The following is a 22,179-nucleotide window of genomic DNA, read 5'->3' on the forward strand; positions in this document are numbered from 1 at the left end:
TTTGCTGATTCCCTAAATGTAGTCCTGGAGTGGAAGGACTTTCCAAAATGTAAGATATGAAGTCTCGTTCAGTATGGGAATTAAGGTCTTTGCATAAAATTGGGACCCTCAAGAGACTACACCAGCAAAGGAGGCTTGAATGTCTGAGTTATAGTTTGAGAAGAAAAAAATTTTCCCCTCTGAATTGTAAACATAGCCTCTTTTATGTAGAATTTATGTTCGAATCAATATCAACCTGATAGGTTGTATGTGGGGTGTAAGTAGTCAAAGACTACTCAAAGGTGTTTGATGTTTGGCTTGAGTGGGGAAAAAAAAATGGAGTTGCCATTATACAAAATGGAGAAAGCTTCAAGGGAGGGGTTGATCTTCAAGTGGGGATTAGGAGTTTAGTAAATCTGAGATGTGTATTTGACATCTAAGTGGAGGTATCTAAGTATGCGGCTGGATGTACAAGTCTGAAGTTCAGGAATGAAGAATGGGCTGTGGAGATATCTCTGGGAGGAGTTTGCATGACCATGGGACCATAGAGACTAGCAGAGATACCAAGTGAGTACATGTGGATAGAGAAGAAGTCTAAGAGACTAAGTCCGGGATATTCTAATATCAAGAGCTCAAGGGATAAACAAAAATTAGTAAAACAGACCCAGAAGGAGGAAAAGTACAAAAACATGTAATCCCACTGGTTAACAAATAGAAGTTAATGAATTCAAAATAACACCAAAATTACATAAAATACTGAAGAAAAAATTTAGTGACAATATAAGAGAATTATGTGAAAGCTCTCTTAATTAAAAAAATCATATTTGGCATTTTTATTATAATTGATAAAGAAACTCTGGAATAAAAATAATATAGCATGAAGCCATTAAAATGTATTAAATAGATGCATATTACTGACATATAAATCCTCCTAGTATGATAATACATGATAAAGACTAAAACAAGGCAGCAGAAAAAAAGCCTATAGTATGAAATTGTCTTTTTAAATTTAGTGTGTTTAGTATATATATGAAGGAAAGTCTGGAGTAACGTATTAAAGACTATTATCAGTGACCAACATATGGCAGAGTTTCAACTTCTACAGTAAAAATTGTCTGGATGATTGATTGAATTTTTACTATGAGCACATATGAACATTATTTTTAAAAATTTATTATTATTTATTTGTTTGGGAGAGAGAGAATGAGTAGGCAAGGGAGAGAGAGGGAGAGAGCATAAGCAGGGTGGAGGGGAGAGGGAGAAGCGGACTCCTTGCTGAGCAGGGCCCTGGGATCAGATACTTAACTGACTGAACCACCCAGGGGCCCCTATGTATGAACATTACTAACAAGCTTGACATTATTTTTAAGATTTACTTATTTTAGAGGAAGCATGTGTGTGCACCTGTTGGCAGCACAGAAGGAGAGAATCCTATAGCCAACTCCCCCCTGAGCAGGAGGAATCATCCCAGGATTCATGAGATCATGAGGTCATGACCCAAGCCAAAAACCCAGTCAGATGCTTAACCCACTGAGCCACCTTGGCATCCCAACAAGCTTAACATTTTTAATGAAGTTTATAGGGCCTATATAAAAGTGTAGGAATGAAAGTATAGCATAATGTTAATTCAAGGAAGCAGAAATATCTTACATACAACATGACCAAAATTAAAATATACATAAAAATGGACTGAAAGCAAAATTGCTTTAAAAAGCTAATTGAGATTCTCTTTAAAAAGTAGTACTAAATATTTTTTCCTATTTCCCTGTGGTTCTATGTCTTTCAAATTTTCTATGATATGAGTTTTCCTACTTTTGTTTTGCCTGCTTATTACAAAAATTTCCAAACACACAAAGAAAACGTATAATAGAATACCAGGTACCTATTAGCCAGGAACCTATTAGCCAGCTTCAATGACCACCAAAATTTAGGTATATATGGGTTATCTCCCCCCATGTGTTTTTTTTGTTTTAATTTTGTCGACTATTCTAAGCAAATTTCAGGGGCATCTGTATGGCTCAGTTGGTTAAGTGGCTGCCTTCAGGCTCCCTGCTCAGCAGGGTGTCCGATTCTCCCCATCGGTCTGCCTGCCACTCCCCTTATTTGTGCTCTGTCAATCTCTGTCAAATAAATAAATAAAATCTTTAAAAATAAATAAAGAAAAAATCAAATTTCAGACATCAAGTCATATTCTACAGATTTAAGAAAGGCTTATTCATACATAATGAAAATACCATTTTTTCCTTTATACAGAAAGAAATAAAAATTCCTTTAATATAACCTAATACTTAGCCCATACTGAAAAATCTTTATATAGTCAGTTGGTTTTGAATGAGAATCTAAATAGTTCCAGTCTTTGCATTCTGTTGTAGGTCTAGCACAAAACCAGCAAGCAGGGGTACAGGCTAAATTTTGATCCCTCCCCCCAAAATGCATAAGTTGAAATCCTAACCCCTAGAACTTCAGAATGTGGCTATATTTGGACATAAGATTTTTAAAGAGGTAATTACACTGAAATTAGGTCATTAGGGTGGGCCCTAATCCAATATAACTGATGTCCTAAGAAGAGAAGATTAGGACTCAGGTACAGAAAAAAGACTATGTTCAGTCACAAGGACAAGGCAGCCATCTGTAAGCCAAGGAGAGAGGAGAAGAAACTAACCCTGCCAACATCTTGATCTTGGACTTCGAATCTCCAGAATTGTAAGAAAATAAATTTCTGTTGTTTAAGTCAACCAGTCTATGTATGGTACTTTGTATGGCAGACCTAGCAATGTAATACAAGCAGTAAAGCCAACATGTTTTGATTGGATAATGTACATTTTGTACCAGGGAATAAGTATTCTATCAGCCGTATTTATGTTTTATTCAATAAATTATTTCTTATTTAATAAATGTTTGAATGCCCTAATTTTATATCATGAATGGTTGGCAAATTTTGTTATTACTACCACTACTAGTCTTAATTGCTTGCCTCTTCAAGTACCATTAAAGTGATCTCACTCTTATATTCTGAGCTAATGAGAAGGAAAGCGCAAATCTGCTTTCTCCAGTTTGAATGGGGCTCACTTATATGTTTGCTATGTATTCAATTGCTTACTGGATATATCCCTCTGAAACTATCTTCCCTCTATACCTGCTAACTTTTCACTGTTAATTAGCCATTTTCCATCCAGTTTCCTAAGCCAGAAACCTCAGTACCTTTAAACCATTTTTTATTATTCTGAAATACTTTTAAACTTAAAAAAAAAAAATTGTAAGAATAGTACAAAGAACTTCTAACTTTGCCCAGACTCTCCAATTGTTGACATATTACATTTGCTTCATCATCTTTTCTCTATACACATTCACATTTTACTTACATATGTTATTTATATATACTTTTTTCTGAACGTTTGAGTAAGTTGCAGGCATGAAGCTTCATTACCTCTAAATAATTCAGTGTGTATTTTCTGGAAACAAAGATAACTCCTACATTAGTAGACTATAGTAATCAAAATCAGGAAATTAACTTTGTTAATATATAGGTGATATATAAAATATCACTTAGTCCACAGGCCCAATTCAAATTTTGTCAGTTATCCCAATAATATTCTTTACAGAAAAAGGATCCAATGCAGAGCCATATGTTCCATTTTGTTGTCATGTCTCTTTAGTTCCCCACAATCTGAACAAAGTTCTTTAGTTGTTCTTTTGTCTTTCATGACCTTGACAATCTTTTGAAGAGTAGAGATCTATGATTTTGTAAAAATGTCCCTGTTTGAGGTTGTCTGATCCTTCCTCATGATTAGATTCTCACTTAGCATATTTTGGCAGCAGCATCACAAAAGTGTGTTCCAATTGTCTGTTTCCATACAATGGAAACAATGTGGCATACAATGTTGATTTGTCCTCTTACTGGGAATGGTAACTTTGCTTACCAGTGCCAGATTTCTCCACTGTTAAGTTTTTATTTTTCCCTTCGTGATTAGTATATTTGGCCAGGAGATACTCTGAGACCATTATGTTCCTCTTAAAGTTCTCACACTCTAGTTTTAGCATACACTGATGACTCTTGGCTAAGTCAATTTTTACTATAATAGTTGCCAAATGGTGATATTTCTACCTATATCATTCCTGCTACATATGTTAGTTAGCATATAAGGAATATATATACATATATATATATTCTTATTATAAGGAAGAGCGTTACTTTATGCCCATTTAAAAAATATTCGTGCTTTTATTTTATCAAGTATTCCTATTTTATTCAGCAGATCATAATCTATTAACATTATTATAATGGTGCTCATATTGACCCAGATGTGGCCAATGGAGGCTCCTTCAAGCTGGTTTCTGTGTCCCTTTCATATGTTCCATTATTCTGTGAAAACGTCTTTAATTTCTGGTGCAACAAGGTTTTTCAGGCTCATGTTGTACTTCCCCTGTTACTGTTCTGAATCAGTCATTTCCCCAAGCGGCTCTAGTTCCTTTTAGTAGAAAATGGTGTTTAGAAACCAAGATCTAGGCACTACCTGCTCATTGCTCCTTACATCTCTTTAGCTGAGGGCCCTAGGGAAAAAACGAAATAGATGGATTCAAAGTATAGACAACATTTGGGTAGACATATGGAGGTGTAGGAGTTTACAAGAAGAGATTTTTCAGAGAGAGGAGACAATAGGTACAAGAAAGGGGACGTGAGACAGTATGGACTGTTTTGCACAGTACACATAATTTAATATTACCGAAGCATAACACTGAAAAGAGACAATGAGAGAAGAAACTAGTCAGGCAGATGGAGTATCTTATATCTTAGGCAAAGTAACTAAATTTTCTCTTACAGATAATCCTTTGAAGAATTTTCAGGACCGTGGCATTATCAGATTTACATGTTTAGTGAGGTCATTCTGGTAGCAGTATGGAGGATGGCATTATGGAATCAAACCTGGAATCAGGAGACTGGCAAAGAAGCCTCTCACAAGAATAGTTAGAAGTAATGAAAGCTGGCATGAGGCAGCCCCAGTCAAGATGGATAGATAGGCTATACACTAGTAGACAGTAGATAGGAAAATGATATAATTTGGTCTAAGAGGCATTTAGGATGCTCTATAGGCATTTACAACACGGGGAGGATGATGGTTGCTTAAACCAAAATAGAAATCCAGAAACAGGAGTAGGTTCTAGGGTGAAAAATTGAACGGTTTAAGATGCTTTGGATTGATGGTATTTCTCACTGAATTCTCATAGGATTTGTAGAAAGAAAATGAAATATGTTTTGTAAAGTGTGGTTTTGCTAATACGAATAGAAAAGATGGCCTCTGAAGAAACATGCTAACACTCTCACTTTGCAAACTAAGCAACAGGTTATGGTGCAGTGTATGACCGCAACTGCAGGAAATTCAAGAGTTGGGGAGGGACCTGTCTCATATTTTTCCATCCCTGGTGACTCAGAGGTAAAAATGGCGCCTGTGGCAAAAATTAGAAAGTGGGAGGGAGAACTGGGTATGGAAAAAAATGAGGGTTCTTTTTTTGTTTTGTTTTGTTGTTTTGCTTTAAACATTTGGTGTGATAACTCAGCGCCACACGAATTACGAACATTTTTTTCTTTAAGGTTTGGTCTATAGTACAACTCTATTCTCCGCGTTTAAAGGGATGTTTCATTTTGTGGGCGCGATCGCCTGGGAGGTGGCGTGCCTGCTGCTTTGCCTCATTCACGCTTCTCGGCCTTGGCGGGTTCCACGACAGCCTCCCTATCTCTGGCCCCTCTGGTTTTTTTCTCCAGCGCTGGCTCCAGTTCTGAAAACACTTTCTCGGCGGTGACGACCGGACGGGCTCAGACCCTACGTATTCGCAGGTCTCCCTGGCGCTAGGGTACGGGAAATTCTTTCTCCGGAGGACCGCGGCGTCGCGCTTCCTACAGGCGCACGAGGAGTCCCGCGCGCGGCCGCCGGAGCGCGTGCCCGACCGCAGTCTGAAGGCCCCCGGTTGCGGCGCGCGCACCACCTCCGCAAGCACGACACTGCCGCAGCTCCGGGTCCCGGAGTCGGCGGCGCGGGGGCGGGGCCGTGGAGGGACGTCGAGGCCCCGCAGCGGTCCAGGCCGGGAGCTCGGGCAGCATCGGTTGTCGTGGGAACGGCGGCGTAGGCAGGCACTGACGTCAGCGGGCGGCGCCCGTACTGCACCACCCGGTGGGCTCTCAGAGCCGGAGTGGCTGGCGGCTAGGGTGGCTACGCGGGTGCCTGGCTCCCGGCTCGCGCCCCCGGCGGCGTAGGGATCCGCTTCGCACAGTCCCAGTGTCGGCTCCGGCGGGACTGTCTGTCGGCCGCTCTGGACTCTGTTCTCAGTGAGTACGCTGCAGGCCTGCTGGTGGCGGGAGCCCGGGCCGGGTTCTTGGCCTGCCTGGGCCCTCTCAGAGGGGGCGGTGGCTAGGGGGGGGCACTGGTCAGGTCCGAGAGCGCGGAGGCGGCGCGCTGGGGGGCGGGACGGGGGCGGTGCGGCGCCACCGCGGGCTGACCCGCCCAGTGCCTTGGAGCCCTGGGAGGTAGTTCCTAATGAACAGCTCTAAGTACTTTCCCGCTCCCTTCCCTGGGCTCCTGTCTCCTGAGTCCTCCGCGCGGTGTCCAGATCCGCCGTGGAGGAAATGCAAGCTTTGCCTTTCCCACTCCGGATTCTGGCTTAAAAGCATGTAACTCAGACACGCACTAAATACGTTTATTTCCTTGTAGGGTGTCAGCTTGGTGCTGAACCTCGAACCTGTGAAATGCCTTCTTAATTACATCCGAGAAAAGGTGATAAGTATGTTAACGTTTGTAAGAGTCATGTCGATCTGTATACAAACAGAAAAAAGAGTGCACTATTTAGAATCGCTACCAGTGGCTGTGGTGTATTTCAGCAGTACTGTGGAAACAAACTGCAGTGTATGGCTTTTACTTTTTTTGAGAAAAGGATGCTAACAATTTTTTTCACCTGTTGCATTATTTATTTTGCTGTTACTGCTTGGAGTTTCAAGGAAGAGATTGCTCGTTCTGAGAACTCTGGGAAATTTCAAAAAGTATTTGAAAAATCCAAATACCAAAAGTTTTTAAAAGCATATTTAGAATTTTGTTTGTTTATGGAGAGTATCTTGATTTATCAGTTCAATTATGTATACAGGGTTTTCGTTAGTTTCTTTTTTTCCTATGCTATAAAATTCAGCTAAAGGGTGAATTATCTAAGCCTCTGCTGCTTCTCCCTTTGATCTTTAGACATTTATTGGCCGGTAATCAGATGTTTAGAGAAAAAGAAAAATGAGATGAAATATATTGTTAATTTTCGTAGTGAGTATTTCTCAGTGTCTCTTATAAAAGGGTTTGTGAGGGAGAATCTTTAAAATAATCGTATAGGGACGCCTGGGTGGCTCAGTTGGTTAAGCAGCTGCCTTCGGCTCAGGTCATGATCCCAGAGTCCTGGGATCGAGTCCCACATCGGGCTCCTTGCTCGGCAGGGAGCCTGCTTCTCCCTCTGCCTCTGCCTGCCATTCTGTCTGCCTGTGCCCGCGCTCTGTCTCTCTCTCTCTCTGATAAATAAATAAAATCTTAAAAAAAAAATCATATATATGAGGCTCAGGGATGTCATTTTAAGTTTGACCTTGTTTTTGCCAATGATGTTACTAACCAAATATTAGTCATTAATTCTATAATGTATTTGCTATGGGACACATTGTTTGGAAATGATTATTTCTGTAATGTATTTGCCATATTAAGTAGTATTAGTGTTTGTTCAACTGTGCATTGAACTACTAAGTAATAGTAAATAATGTCACTACATTATGTATTGTATTGATGTATTTTATTTTATTGCACACTTATATTTAGTGCTATAATAATAGATATAAAGTTATTTTATTGAGCACCTACAGTGTGCCAGCCACTGTGCTGATCACTTTGCTTTTCAGTATTTCCTTTTCTCCTTATAATAAAGTAGGTACCATTTTAATTTCCTGGGTCATAAAACATTCTACCAGGGTGAAAATAAAGGACTGAAGTAGAGAGGGAGGTATGGAGCTCAAGGCACTGTGGGAGCACAGAAAAGTATTTAACCGCCCCTTGAGGTTAGAGTGCTCCCAGAGAAGACACAATCTGCATTTAGCATTAAAAGATAGTTAAGAGTTTGTTGGAGTGACAGAAGAAGGGCATATCTCAGGAGAGAGAGGTGGATGTGTAATGGTATAAAGGCAGGAAGGCATTTGGCACAATTGAGAGCCTATAAGTATTTCACATGGTTAGAATTCAGAATGTGTGTGGAACTGTGGCTGGAGAATGAGTCATTTCATAAATAGCCTTCACCTCCCCCCCCCCCATGGTATGGACTTCCAGTTTTTTTCCAGTAAGTGACTGAAATCTAGTGAAGAGATTTAAACAAATGATACCATTGCATTTGTATTTTAGTACATTTTTTCTGCTTGCAATGAAGAGGATGATTTATTTTTTAAAAGGATAAGGTGATAGAAGCATGGAAACAATCTTAAGAAAAAAAGTAAAATCTTTCCATAGTTTTTTTTATCCCTCAAAGCTGCTGTATCATGTCCCTGCCTTTGAGGGTGAGGGAAGTCAGTAGGAAGCAGAATCGTGGAAAGAATTAGCCACATGTTTCTTCTATGGGTCTCACCTCCCATTCATCTCTCCACCTGTTGCCACCAGATTTCCACCCCTTCACAAACAGCTTTGCAAACATGTGACTTGCTGACTGGACTGTAGATCCAGTGGACACTCTACAACTTGGTACCACACAGTGATAGAAAACTTCTTTCTTAAACTTCTTTTTCTTTGAAGGGCACCTGGAGGCTCAGTTGCTTAAGCTCTGACTCCTGATACCCGCTCAGGTCATGATTTCAGGGTCCTAAGATCTAGCATGGCGCCTGCCTGAAATTGTCTCTCCTTCTCCTTCTGCACCTTGCTTGCTCTCTCTCCCCTCCACCACTTGCTCTGTCTCTTTCTGTCTCTCTCTAACAATAACAACAACAAACTTCTTTCCCTTGGTTACCTCTCTCTTCGAGCTTTCACCTCTCTCTTTGATGTCCTTTTGCTTTATTTTTGGGCTTCCAGAATTCTGTCTTTGGAACTTTTTCCCTGAAACCACCACAGATATAAACCCTAGTTCTCAAATCTTTAGCCTCCTTGCTGGATTACTATATTCTAATGCCTACCAAACAACCTGATTATATGCATAAACATGTATGTATATATACAGTGGTAATAGCTGTCATTTTCAAAGGGCTTGCCATGTTCCAGGCATTGTGCTGTTTTATTTGCATATTCTCACTTAATCTGTACAAAAACTTTATGAGTGATTTATTATTGTTATTCTCTTTTGAAAGATTAGGAAATCGAGGTCCAGAAGTTAATTTACTGGCAAGTAGAACTGGGATTTGAATCTAGGGGTGTGACACTGAGCCAGTGCTTGTAGCTGGCTAGTTCCCCTCAGATACCCAGCTCAACAGGCCCCACTAAGCTCATCGAGTGTACCCATAAGAAGTATCTATTACAGTATTACAGTTGTAACAGATGTTCACTGGTTTGTTTTATTTGTTTTTAAGACATTATTTTAAATCATTTGACCCTTATAACAACCTTTTGAATATATACTGGTAGACTGATTTTACAGATGAGGAAACAAATGCGTGAGGTCACACAATTAACTATTGAGACTAATTCCAGGACTTGGGTTTTAAACTTATCCATTATACTTGTCCTGTATTCCAAAAAATGATACTACTGGCCTAAGTATTCTATTTGCAGAAAATGAGAATCATCCTTGACTCTTTGTCCTGCACTGACAGTAGTTTTTAATCTTTCTGAAATGTCTAAAATACCATAAGTACTATAATTTTTTTGTTTAATGGTAAGCAAATCAAGCTGAATATAAGTAAGTCACTTTTCTTAGTAACTCATAGTCATATAGTTCAGCTGTTTTCCTATATATTGAATGACCACGGAATATATAAAAAGTCATCCTTTGGTTTATATTTTTTCTACTTATGTGCTTTCAGGTTTCAATTTCTGATACACTTAGGCTTACATCTTCTCTCTTTAATAATTTGGGGATTAATAGATTAATTAATAGATTGGAAAGTAGATGACCAATACTTCTTAGGTATGTATCTACTAGGAAGAATACATTCAGGCTCCCATCCATAAAGCACAGGAGTCTTTACTGTGTGAATTTAGTTCTATCTATTTTGTCTGTGTACCAGAAAATTGTTATATGACTTAACCCATATAATTAGGTATATGTGTATAATCATTCTTACCTTTTTAGCCTTTTTTTCTCAGACTTTTCTGTCCAGAGTACCCATGATATTAGAGGAACCAGAATGTGGATCCCCAGGGATCTGGAGCTTTAACAGATAATTGCTCAGCCAACTCAAATTATGTTTTTTTTTTTTTAACAGTCTTCTGCTTTATTCTTAAAAATGTGTGAATATTGTGTTCTAATGTGGACATTAATATGTTTGTTTTGGACATACACCCTCATCTTTAAGTAAAATTGGAAATTTAGGAATACATATCCTGAGATTATCCCTGGTTTTGATATGTAATAATACACACCCATTATATTTGAGGAAGATAGTACAAATGCTTATGCTTAACCTTTTCTACTGCAACATTTTTAGTGGCAGGTACAAAAGTGTCTAAATGCATTGTCTGTGAATATGCTACCTACAAGCATATTTTACTAATCTAATAGTGTATGCTCTTGGGAAAGTCAATTCTTGGGTGGAGTTTGTTTTCTTAAAAGTACATCGAAATGTTTATTTTTCACTTAAAACACTTTTTAAAGTACATTAACATATTAAGTACATATATATTGCCTTTCAAGATTTTTAAAAGTTTTTGTTTCATATACATATTTTATTCAAATATGATCCAGTTTTCATTACTTTTCTTCAGACCCTAAACTAATCATATGTACTTTAAGTCATATACATAAGACTGGATAAGAGAATTTAGCTTTATTGGTATAAACCTGATGAGGTAGTGGACAAATCATCACATAATCTTGTGTGAAAAATGTTTTGTAATTTTTTATTTGCAAATTCCCTACTACAAATAAATTCTCGTTGTTTTAATAGGATCCTGATTGAGTCATTGCTTTACATTATAACTCAGTGCTCTCCATAAAGCTAAGAGATGCCCACTGGTAAGACTTTTATGAAATTTATATCTGGAATACAATTTATTTATTTACTTATTTTAAAATTTGAATTATTTTAAGGGGTTCTTTGATCTATTAATGAATACTAAACCAAATACTACAATTAGATACTTAATAGTTTGATTTCTATTTCCTATTTATTTTATTTTCTTATTTTTTTATGTTTTTTAATCAATTTTCCATTTATTTTCTTATTTTGTTTTTTATGTTTTTTATCAATTTTCTATTTAATGTTAGGTATTAAGGTTAGTATGTATTAGATGGCAGTTTGGGACTTCACTGGATAAGGTAAATAATCATTACAACAATGGTGAGGTTTTTTTCCTTATTATCAAAATGGACGGTTTACTCTAGAGCAGGTTTTAGCAACTTTTTCATAAAGAGAAAGCTAGTAAATATTTTAGGTTTATTCTCTACTACAACCTCTCACCTGTGCCACTGAGGCATAAAAGCATCCATAAGAATTCTTAACACAGTGGGCATGGCTGTGTTTCAGTAAACTTTTTTATGTATAAGAGTAAATGACTGCCCTGTAGGCCGTAATCTGCCATCACCTGCTCTGGGGCAATCTTTCATTCATTCAGCATTTATTCAGCATTAGGACATGTTTATTGAGTAAGTACGCTGTGCTAGAGCTCATGAAAATAGTAGGGATGGTAGCATAGTGTAGTGGGTGAGACAGAGACAATGTAATTATTTGTGTAGATATACAAATAATTATACGGTTTCGAGCAGTGTTAGGTGCTGTGAAGAAAAAGAACAGTCTGCCATGTGAGGAATGGGGAAATTCAGATGAGATTGTCAGGAAGTGTTCCACTTTTAAGGCAGCTTAACACCAGATAGCTGAGAAGTTAGAGGAAGTTTACACCAGGTAGAAGCAGCTTGCTTATTCTGGTGGAGGAGTGAGAAGGGCAGAATGGCTAGAATGTAGGGGTCTAAGGGGCTGTTTCTCTTGGTTTCAAGCTGTAGAGGTTGGCAGGCCAGGAAATGAGAACCCTGTAGGGCGTGTGAAGGAATCATTTTGTCCTAAGTGAAGTGGGAAACTGGCAAGGTCTTAAGCAAGGGAATAACATGATCTGACTTATGTTTTAAAGAAAAAAAAATAACGTTTGGCTTTTTGTATTTATGGTATGCTGATTATTGCCTAGGCAACTGTTAGCCATTCTTCATGCAAATGATCTTTGGTAGAGAATTATTCTGATTTTACAGATAGCAAAGATGAAGTTTAGAGTCATTAAGTAACTTGCTTAAGGCCACCTAACAGTGGTAGATGCTATCATGAGTCACAAGTGGAAAATTAACTTAGTAAAGGAAACTTTTAAAGGGAGTAGCCCAAAAGGTAAGAGGGATTCAAGTGAGTGTGGTGTCACAAAGCCAAAAGAAAAGTTTTACAAAGGAAGAACTGGTTAGTTCTAACGTAGCTGAAGAACTCATGCTGATATTTACAAGACTATGTTCTTTAACATCTGCTAGCATATAGCAGATACCTGCTGTCATAGAGTTGTTTAGAAAATGACAGGAGTCTTTACCTTTGCAGTGGAGAGTGAAGCCAAGGTAAAAACCAAAGTTCGCTTTGAGGAATTGCTTAAGACCCACAGTGAGCTCACTGATGAAAGAAAAAAACTGAAGAAAAAAATGGGCAAATCTGGAGAAAAAATTGCAGTGAGTAATTGATCATTTGATAATGATGACTTATATATCTGCATGAAATTATGACTTTGATATTAAAATTCTGAGGAACTTTGGAAATTGAAAATAGTATATCTATGTTATAGTCAATAGCACAGGGTATAAAAAGCTTATGGTAGAATCTGTATGACTCTTGGGGTACTGAGTTCAATATTCAGTGCTGTGCTACCAAAATAATGTAGACAAAATGATGAGAGTGCTGAGAGAATGGGCAAACTCAAGTAGCCAACATAGTACACACTTTTAAAGAAAATGAAGGTTTTTTTTTTTTTTTAAGATTTTATTTATTTATTTGACAGAGAGAGAAATCACAAGCAGGCAGAGAGAGAGGGGAGGAAGCAGGCTCCCTGCTGAGCATAGAGCCCGATGCGGGACTCGATCCCAGGACTCTGGGGCCGAAGGCAGCGGCTTAACCCACTGAGCCACCCAGGCGCCCAGAAAATGAAGGTTTTTTAATCCAGAATTGTGAAGAATTTAGGGAGTAATATGTTACTTCAGATATTCAACGGCTTGTCTTTATTTAGACTGATTGATCTGATTCTACCCAGCAGAACCAGGAGAAGTCACTGGAATCTGAAGGCAGTAATTATCTTTTTGTATTTGAGGTACACGTTCAAATGACAGTTTTTGGCAGCAAAGCTGAAGAGATTAAAGATGCTGAACTCAATAGTACTAAACAGATCAACAATTGACTACAATCTGATTACATAATATTATAGAGTCTGTAATAGTATCCACGGTTAATGTACTATTCACTCTTCAGACCTGTCTTGCTATATTAGTTGGACCTTTTATTCCTTTGACCATAATCTGTTATGTACACACACACAGACACACACACAGGCACAAATAACTTCATGCATGTTCTGGAAATTGGTACATAGTACATAGTATTTCTTTGGCTAGAGTTTTATGAGTTATGTATAGCTTATATTTTACTTGTTGCAGATTTTACCCTATTCTGAATTTTTCCATGTGACCTCTTCATTCTAATATTCTCTCTGGCAGCCATCAACATGATAGTATATATGCTCAAGTGAGACAAAAATAAGTACTAACCCTGGCCAGAATCCAGCTGCACATATGTGAGAGGTTTGTAGTACAGCTGTTTACTGTTGCATACCAATTTAGAACTCCTGGTGGAATCGGGCAGATTAGGTCTTCCATAGTGGATGCTGCGCAATTGTATAATGTGCTTCTCCCTGTGGTACTTGTATGAGTGTGATAGGGAGTAGTGGGATATGGAGGATGGAACATTGCATATTGGCATATGCCCTTGCCTTGGGTAGGTGATATACATTGGACAAAAACAGAAAAAATCGTGGGAACAAAAGTATATATTTAAGGACTCAGTCAAAGTAGAACCTCATGTTTTCTCTTACTGGGCTTTCTGAACTGGACTTTGTGAGCACGAACTAGATGCTGTTTAGGCCAGGAATGCTCAATTGAATGGATAACCAAAAAATGGGCAGAGGAGATGTCCATTTAGCTATTGTCCAGTTAGATGTTGGGAACACACAAATGTGAGATGACTAAAGATAATCTACCTCACCTCTTTTGGTACCTAGTAGGCCATTCAGTTGCCGCCTTTATCAGAGATGAGTGTCCTAAGAAAAAATAGGAAGAGATTTTTTAGCTCAAAAGAAGGGGACTATTCCTGGAAGACTTAGAGGAAAACAAAATATTTTTGAAATGATTTACTTTAGGAAATAAAGTAAACCTCTTTTTATTTACTAGATAACAGTGCTTCCTATCTTTCAAGCACTTCTAAACATATTATGTATATTCACTAGTTTTTAATAACATGAAATGATGAGGTTTTATTCCATTTTAAATTAAGGAAACTGGATCACAGAGAGGTTGAATAACTGCCTGAATTTGCATAGTTGGTGGCAGAACCAGAATTCAAACTCTAACAGTCTGGCTACAGAGCCCACTCTCTTAACCATAACCCAGTAGAACCTCTGAATAACATATGAAGAGATGGGACCTCATCAGAACAAAAACATGTACAGAACAGGCAGGGTGAGATTGGAAGCAAGCAAGGAAAGGCTGTACTAAGAGAATTCACAATAATGCAGATTCACATTATTTTTCAATAATCTGTTAGGTACTGTGATATGAATTTTGCAAATGCTGTTTCCGATTCTCATGTTAATCATGAAACATAGGTAGTGGGACTCTTATTTTGCATGAGAGGTTTTATAAACATCAGGACATAAAAACCACTTTAACAAAGATGTTAAATGTTTTGCTAGAGCCTTAAAGCCAGCAGTAGAGTAAGGGGGATTTAAAATTATAGTCTCTCCGTGTTCTGCCTTTAGTTGCTTTTTAAAAACTCTGTCTTCAGCCTAAAACAGTAGAATTGGTACCATGGAAAAGTCTTAATTAGTGATAAGGAAAATAAATGTGAGACATTCTCCCATGAGAAGAAATGGCTAAAACTAAAATGAAGTAAATAATGAAAACCTATAGAAATATTTGACCTCTAAGTAAGTGTTCCCAGACAATGCTAATGGAGCAGAAACAGTAGAAAGAGCATGGTGAAAAAAACCTTCTGGAGATTAACAGAAAGATCTAGGAGGAGATGAGTCTATCTTGCATTCTGGGTAAAATTTATGAAATGAGAACTATATTTAGAACTTGGTAATTTCAGGAGAAAAGTTAATTTTGCAAGTATCTCAACAGAAAAAAACACATCAGGTGCATTTCAGGCCTCTCTCAGAAAACACTAAACCCAGAAGACAAGAAAGCAATATCTGTATAGTATTGAGGGGAAAATTGTATCACAAGAAATCCAATGACCTAAGTGTCAGTTGTTTGTGAGGTCAGTAGTGAACATGAGAATGAACAGAGAATTATTATAAGTGTTCTCTCCCTGAAAACAAGAAAACTGTTGAATGTGTATTATTTGAATATGTAGTACCATTTCCAGAAACATTAATCAAAAATTAAGAATGTAAGAATAAAGAATATATGGTCTGAAAATATATCTGCTTGAGTCTTTTGAGACCAGTTAAACATATAGGACTTTATTATTTGTGCCAAAAATAATTACTGAAGATTCATATTCCATAACGTACCTGTGATAATGTGAGATAACAGGAACATTGTTCTAAAACATTGGGCAAATCTTTCCTAGCTTGCAGAGCAAAAAAAAGTCCTATAACGATTACTTTTACCTAAAGTGTAGTCAGAAGTTACTTCATCCTGGAGTTCAAAATAAATGAAACAAGTAATATGTAAAATTGATTATTATACTTTCAGAGTCATCAGATGTCAAGAAAAATGGGTGCCTGGGTAGCTCAGTCGTTAAGCATCTGCCTTCAGCTCAGGTCATGATCCCGGGGTCCTGGGATCAAGCCCTGCATCTGGCTTGCTGCTGGACAGGAAGCCTGCTTCTCCCTCTCCCACTCCCCCTACTTGTGCTCCCTCTCTCTCTCTGTGTCTCTCTCCATCAAATAAATAAATAAAATCTTAAGAAAGAGAAAGAGAAAGAAAGAACTGAACAAGTGAACACAACAGACTTTTTTTTAAATTTTTTTAATTTATTTTCAGTGTAACGGTATTCATTGTTTTTGCACCACACTCAGTGCTCCATGCAATCCGTGCCCTCTCTAATACCCACCACCTGGTTCCCCCATCCTTCCACCCCCCCGCCCCTTCAAACCCCTCAGATTCTTTTTCAGAGTCCATAGTCTCTCATGGTTCACCTCCCCTTCCAATTTCCCTCAACTCCCTTCTCCTTTCTAACTCCCCTTGTCCTCCATGCTATTTGTTATGCTCCACAAATAAGTGAAACCATATGATAATGGACTCTCTCTGCTTGACTTATTTCACTCAGCATAATCTCTTCCAGTCCCATCCATGTTGCTACAAAAGTTGGGTATTCATCCTTTCTGATGGAGGCATAATACTCCCTAGTGTATATGGACCACATCTTCCTTATCCATTCGTCCGTTGAAGGGCATCTTGGTTCTTTCCACAGTTAGGTGACTGTGGCCATTGCTGCTATAAACAATGGGGTATAGATGGCCCTTCTTTTCACTACATCTGTATCTTTGGGGTAAATACCCAGGAATGCAATTGCAGGGTCATAGGGAAGCTCTATTTTTAATTTCTTGAGGAATCTCCACACTGTTCTCCAAAGTGGCTGCACCAACTTGCATTCCCACCAACAGTGTAAGAGGGTTCCCCTTTCTCCACATCTTCTCCAATGCTTGTTGTTTCCTGTCTTGCTAATTTTGGCCATTCTAACTGGTGTAAGGTGGTATCTCAATGTGGTTTTATTTTTTTTATTTTTTAAAGATTTTATTTATTTATTTGACAGAGAACACAAGTAGGCAGAGAGACAGGCAGAGAGAGAGAAGCAGGCTCTGCACTGAGCAGAGAGCCCGATGCAGGGCTCGATCCCAGGACCCTGGGATCATGACCTGGGCCGAAGGCAGAGGCTTTAACCCACTGAGCCACCCAGGCGCCCCCTCAATGTGGTTTTAATTTGAATCTCCCTGATGGCTAGTGATGATGAACATTTTTTCATGCGTCTGATAGCCATTTGCATGTCTTCATTGGAGAAGTGTCTGTTCATATCTTCTGCCCATTTTTTTTATATGATTATATGTTTTGTGTGTGTTGAGTTGAGTTTGAGGAGTTCTTTATAGATCCTGGATATTGACCTTTTGTCTGTACTATCATTTGCCAATATCCTCTCCCATTCCATGGGAATTGTTTTGTTGACCACAACAGACTTTTTTTTTTTTGTCTTTCATCTACTTTTTATTTTTTTATTTATTTTTTTTTTTTTAATTTTTTATTTTTGATAAACATATATTTTTATCCCCAGGGGTACAGGTCTGTGAATCACCAGGTTTACATACTTCACAGCACTCACCAAATCACATACCCTCCCCAATGTCCATAATCCCACCCCCTTCTCCCAAACCCCCTCCCCCCGGCAACCCTCAGTTTGTTTTGTGAGATTAAGAGTCACTTATGGTTTGTCTCCCTCCCAATCCCATCTTGTTTCATTTATTCTTCTTCTACCCACTTAAGCCTCCATGTTGCATCACCACTTCCTCATATCAGGGAGATCATATGATAGTTGTCTTTCTCTGCTTGACTTATTTCGCTAAGCATGATACGCTCTAGTTCCATCCATGTTGTTGCAAATGGCAAGATTTCATTTCTTTTGATGGCTGCATAGTATTCCATTGTGTATATATACCACATCTTCTTGATCCATTCATCTGTTGATGGACATCTAGGTTCTTTCCATAGTTTGGCTATTGTGGACATTAAAAATAGAACTGCCCTATGACCCAGCAATTGCACAACAGACTTTTTAAAAAAGAAACAAAGGTAGTGAAAAAAGAAATTTAAGAATAAACTCTTAGGGGTGCCTGGGTGGCTCAGTTGGTTAAATGACTGACTCCTGATTCAGCTCAGGTCATTATCTCAGGGTGGTGAGCTGGAGCCCTGGGTTGGCTCTGTAGGGAGTGCTCAGCAGGGAGTCTGCTTGAGATTTTCTCTACCTCTCCCTCTAGCCCCTCCCCCTGTGCATGCACACTCTATCTCAAATAAGTAAATCTTTAAAAAAAAAAAAATGAAGTTAATCATAAAAATAAATGTAAACAGTTTAAGCTTCCTACTTCAGAAAGCAAGCTCTAAAATTTTTTAAAATGTCAGGTGTTTAGCTTGCAACATTGACAGATCAAACAAAATGACATAAAGTTTAAAAGCTGGCAAAAGTATATACAAATCTAAAAAGAAACAGAATTTTCTCAATTATGAATATATTGAAAAAACAAAAAACTTAAATAAATATGAATAAAAGAAATTTAACCCTATGTTGAGAAAATATTTGTCTCAGCCAAAATAGGTTTTCTCCCTAAGAACTCAAGAATAGCATTGGGGCACCTGGGTGGCTCCGTCAGTTGAGGTCCAACTTTTTGGTTTTTGCTCAGGTCATGATCTCAGAGTCATGAGCTCCATATCAAGCCCTATGTGGGGCATGGAGTCTGCTTAAGAGTCTCTCTCTCCCCAATGCCCCCCATGCACGCATACATTCTCTCTTTCAAATAAACTAATAAATCAGTTAATTTTTAAAAAGAGTATCTTAAAAATTGGCTAAGTCAGCATCAGTAAATCAGTACAAATAAGTTGAATGAAAACCATATGATTGTATAAAAGTAAGGGGAAAAGCTGTAATATTTTACTTAGAAAGAGGATACTAGTGATTTTTGAAAAATAATTTGATGTTCATGTAAGTGATAATTATGTACCTTCTGAGGTGCATACACATGGCTTATTGTGTATGATTTCAGGAGCTTCCAGGACCCCCTTTGAGAATGGAGGGTAGTCCCCTGATGACCTAAAGATACCTCACCAATAAGTACTTCCTTCAAAATCAGGATCCATAAGGAAAGATCTCTTTATCTCAAGAATATAATTAATATTTTTGAAATTTTAGTAAATATAATTAGATAAGAAATGTAAATAGCATTATCATAGCTTTTCTTCACCTAATATTTGTCTCTACTACTTGCCCGGGACTATGCTAAGTGCTCTGCGCACTTACTTCACCTTATCTCACAGGAATCCTGTCACGTGAGTATACATCAGAGAACAGAGAGATTAAGGAACTTACCCAAGATCTTACAACTAGTAAGTAGTGAATCCAGATCCTTATGACTCCGGAGCATATATTCATGACAGCTGAACGGTATGGCTTCCTTGATTCACCAGTGTGTAGTGTGAGCAATGTATGACTCCCAGTGAGGAGGGCAAGGACTTATACTTGATATTCCAAATAGTAATGTTATCTGTGCCAATCAATTGAAAGTGAACAAGTATATAAAAATCATCTGTTATAGCCTAGAAACACATCAGAAAATACGGCAGAACAGAAAAATTAATAAGCATTTCATATACAGAAACTATAAAAGCCTTACAAGATCTTAAAAGTAAATTTTCTAAAAATACAGATTCTTATATTAAAAACCTATGATGTTTTTTAGTAGATATTTCAGAAAGCTTGCACTTTATGTATGCTAGTTCTTTGAAGCTTAACCCAATAGTAGCAGTCTCCAGTGGACCATTTATTTATTTATTTATTTATTTATTTATTTATTTATATGCGGGGGGGGTGTTCTGTAACAAATTACCTATTTATTTATTTATTTATTTATTTAACATGTGATGTGTTATTTGCTTCAGGGGTATAGGTCTGTGAATCATAAGTCTTACAGAAATCATAGCACTTACCATAGCACATACCCTCCCCAATGTCCATCACCAAGCCACCCAATCCCTTTCACCCCCCTCTTCCCTCCAGCAGCCCTCAGTTTGTTTACTGAGATTAAGAGTCTCATATGGTTTGTCTCCCTCTTTGGTTTTGTCTTGCTTCATTTTCCCTCCCTTCCCCTATTATCCTCTGTCTTGTCTTTCAAATTCGTCATATCAGTGAGATCATATAATAATTGTCTTTCTCTGACTAATTTTGCTTAGCTTAATACCCTCTAGTTCTATCCATGTCATTGCAAATGGCAAAATTTCGGGTTTTTTGATGCCTCATAGTATTCCATTGTATGTATATACCACATCTTCTTTATCCTTTCATCTGTTGGTGGACATCTGGGCTCTTTCCATAGTTTGGCTATTGTGGACATTGCTGCTATAAACATTTGGGTGTGCATGCCCCTTCGAATCACTACATTTCTATCTTTAGGGTAACTACCCAGTAGTGCAGTGCTGGGTTGTAGGGTAGCTCTATTTTCGACTTCTTGAGGAACCTCCATACTGTTTTCCAGAGTGGCTGCATCTAGCCTTTTTTATTAAAAAATCTCATTTAAAATAATTTTGATTAGAGAAACATATACTGGTGTGTTTATTCTGTCATTTGACCTAATTTGATAATATTTAATATTGGGCAGCATTTTCAATGATGTATTTGGATTAATTGTAGGGTAATTCTAAATTATAGACTTTTGATTTTACAGTATAATTATGAGCAAAATGAATGACCTGGGTGTGTTTTCTGTTGGGAAACCTGAAATGCTTTAACTCTGTGGCTCCTTTAGCAATTTCTCAAATATCTTATAATTACAGTATGGATCATTCTGCCAAAGAGAAAATTAACATTTGAGATGTGAGCAATTTATTCACTTCTGAAAAGTCATTAAGTATTTTTCTCCATGTTAATTATCTCATTTAATCTGAGGTTACTCTCAGAAATGCCAAGAGCGTAAACTAGGCCTGTGCTAATGAGATGGTTTAGAATGCAATCAGTGTGTTCAAGTGAAAAAATGAAATTATTTTCCCAATATTACACTGAACACTGATCATTGTGCTTTATCTTTATGTCACTGAATTGCACTTGGCTGAAACTTTGTTACTGTGCCTTCTTTTCCTAGCTTGACACTGTTAGAAGCAATCTTCTAAAAAGTAAAGAAACTAGAGGTGATGATGTAAGTCCTACGAGCATTGATAACTCAGAGGAGAGCATGCAAGTCACCAAAAGTAAACTAAGGAATCCTCAGTCAACGCCTGAAAATCCAGATGATGTTAGTGTAGAGGAAGAAAAGCAAGGAAAGACAAGTAAAAAGGCGGTGAAAACAGTATTCCAGATGACTGCACAAGGAATGGAACTGGAAACTCCTGTGAAGAAGGTGGATTCCACACATCAGAAAGCACGGACCAGGCCACAGCCAGGTGTTGCTCATCAGAAGAGCAAGAAGGTAGATGAAGAAAGAGAAAACAGTAATTTAGATGAGGAGGAAGAACTGTTGCAGTTGTACCAACTTCAAGTAGCTGAAGAAATGGCGAAGGAGATTAAGAAGAAAATAAGAAAGAAACTCGAAGAACAGTTGACTTACTTTCCCTCAGATCCCTCATTGCATGATGGCAAACTGAACAGTGAGAAAAAAATAAAGAAAAAAAAGAAAGTTTCAATGTCGTCTAAAGCTGAAACAAGGTACTTTGCATTGACAGATATAAAATGTCCTCTAGTATTCTCAGCTTTTGAGTGATACCTGTAGTTACACTAAGAAAATTCTTAATGTTTCATGTGGATACATTACCAGTACAAGAATAAGTTACACTTTCCATAGCACCTTAATATGTGCTAACTGCTTTATAAGAATTAACTTACTGATGCCTTGTAACAACCTTATGAGGAATAGTAACACTATCACCCTATTTTGCAGATAAGGAAACTTGAAAGTTTTAAGTCACAGAACCAGTATGAAGCTAAGCCAAAACCTTAGCAGTCTTGTTCTAAAGTCTCTACCCTTTAATATTTACATCTGCTTATTAAATAATAGAAACCCAATTTCTCTCCCT

General features: G+C 37.8%; 1 protein-coding gene across 7 annotated transcripts in view; it reads left to right on the top strand.

Annotated features, from left to right (window-relative positions):
* The first annotated feature begins 6,162 nt into the window (after positions 1 to 6,162).
* AHI1 (Abelson helper integration site 1) overlaps positions 6,163 to 22,179 on the top strand; it is a 209,126-nt gene continuing 193,109 nt past the window's right edge. For 6 of the 7 annotated variants that reach the window (XR_006602343.1, XM_013063988.2, XM_045066330.1 and 3 more), the window contains exons 1-6: positions 6,163 to 6,301; positions 6,684 to 6,746; positions 11,069 to 11,136; positions 12,689 to 12,813; positions 19,435 to 19,503; positions 21,252 to 21,811. Coding sequence is in view for 6 of the 7 variants with exons in the window: in XM_013063988.2 (XP_012919442.1) it covers positions 11,127 to 11,136; positions 12,689 to 12,813; positions 19,435 to 19,503; positions 21,252 to 21,811 (764 nt within the window). In the remaining variant the exon portion in view is untranslated. The remainder of the gene's footprint in view (positions 6,302 to 6,683; positions 6,747 to 11,068; positions 11,137 to 12,688; positions 12,814 to 19,434; positions 19,504 to 21,251; positions 21,812 to 22,179) is intronic. The other variant, XM_013063992.2, reaches the window with a different exon arrangement.

The sequence above is a fragment of the Mustela putorius genome, unplaced genomic scaffold (genome assembly GCF_011764305.1).
Source record: "Mustela putorius furo isolate JIRA1106 unplaced genomic scaffold, ASM1176430v1.1 tig00003863_pilon_pilon_pilon, whole genome shotgun sequence".
NCBI lineage: Eukaryota > Metazoa > Chordata > Mammalia > Carnivora > Mustelidae > Mustela > Mustela putorius.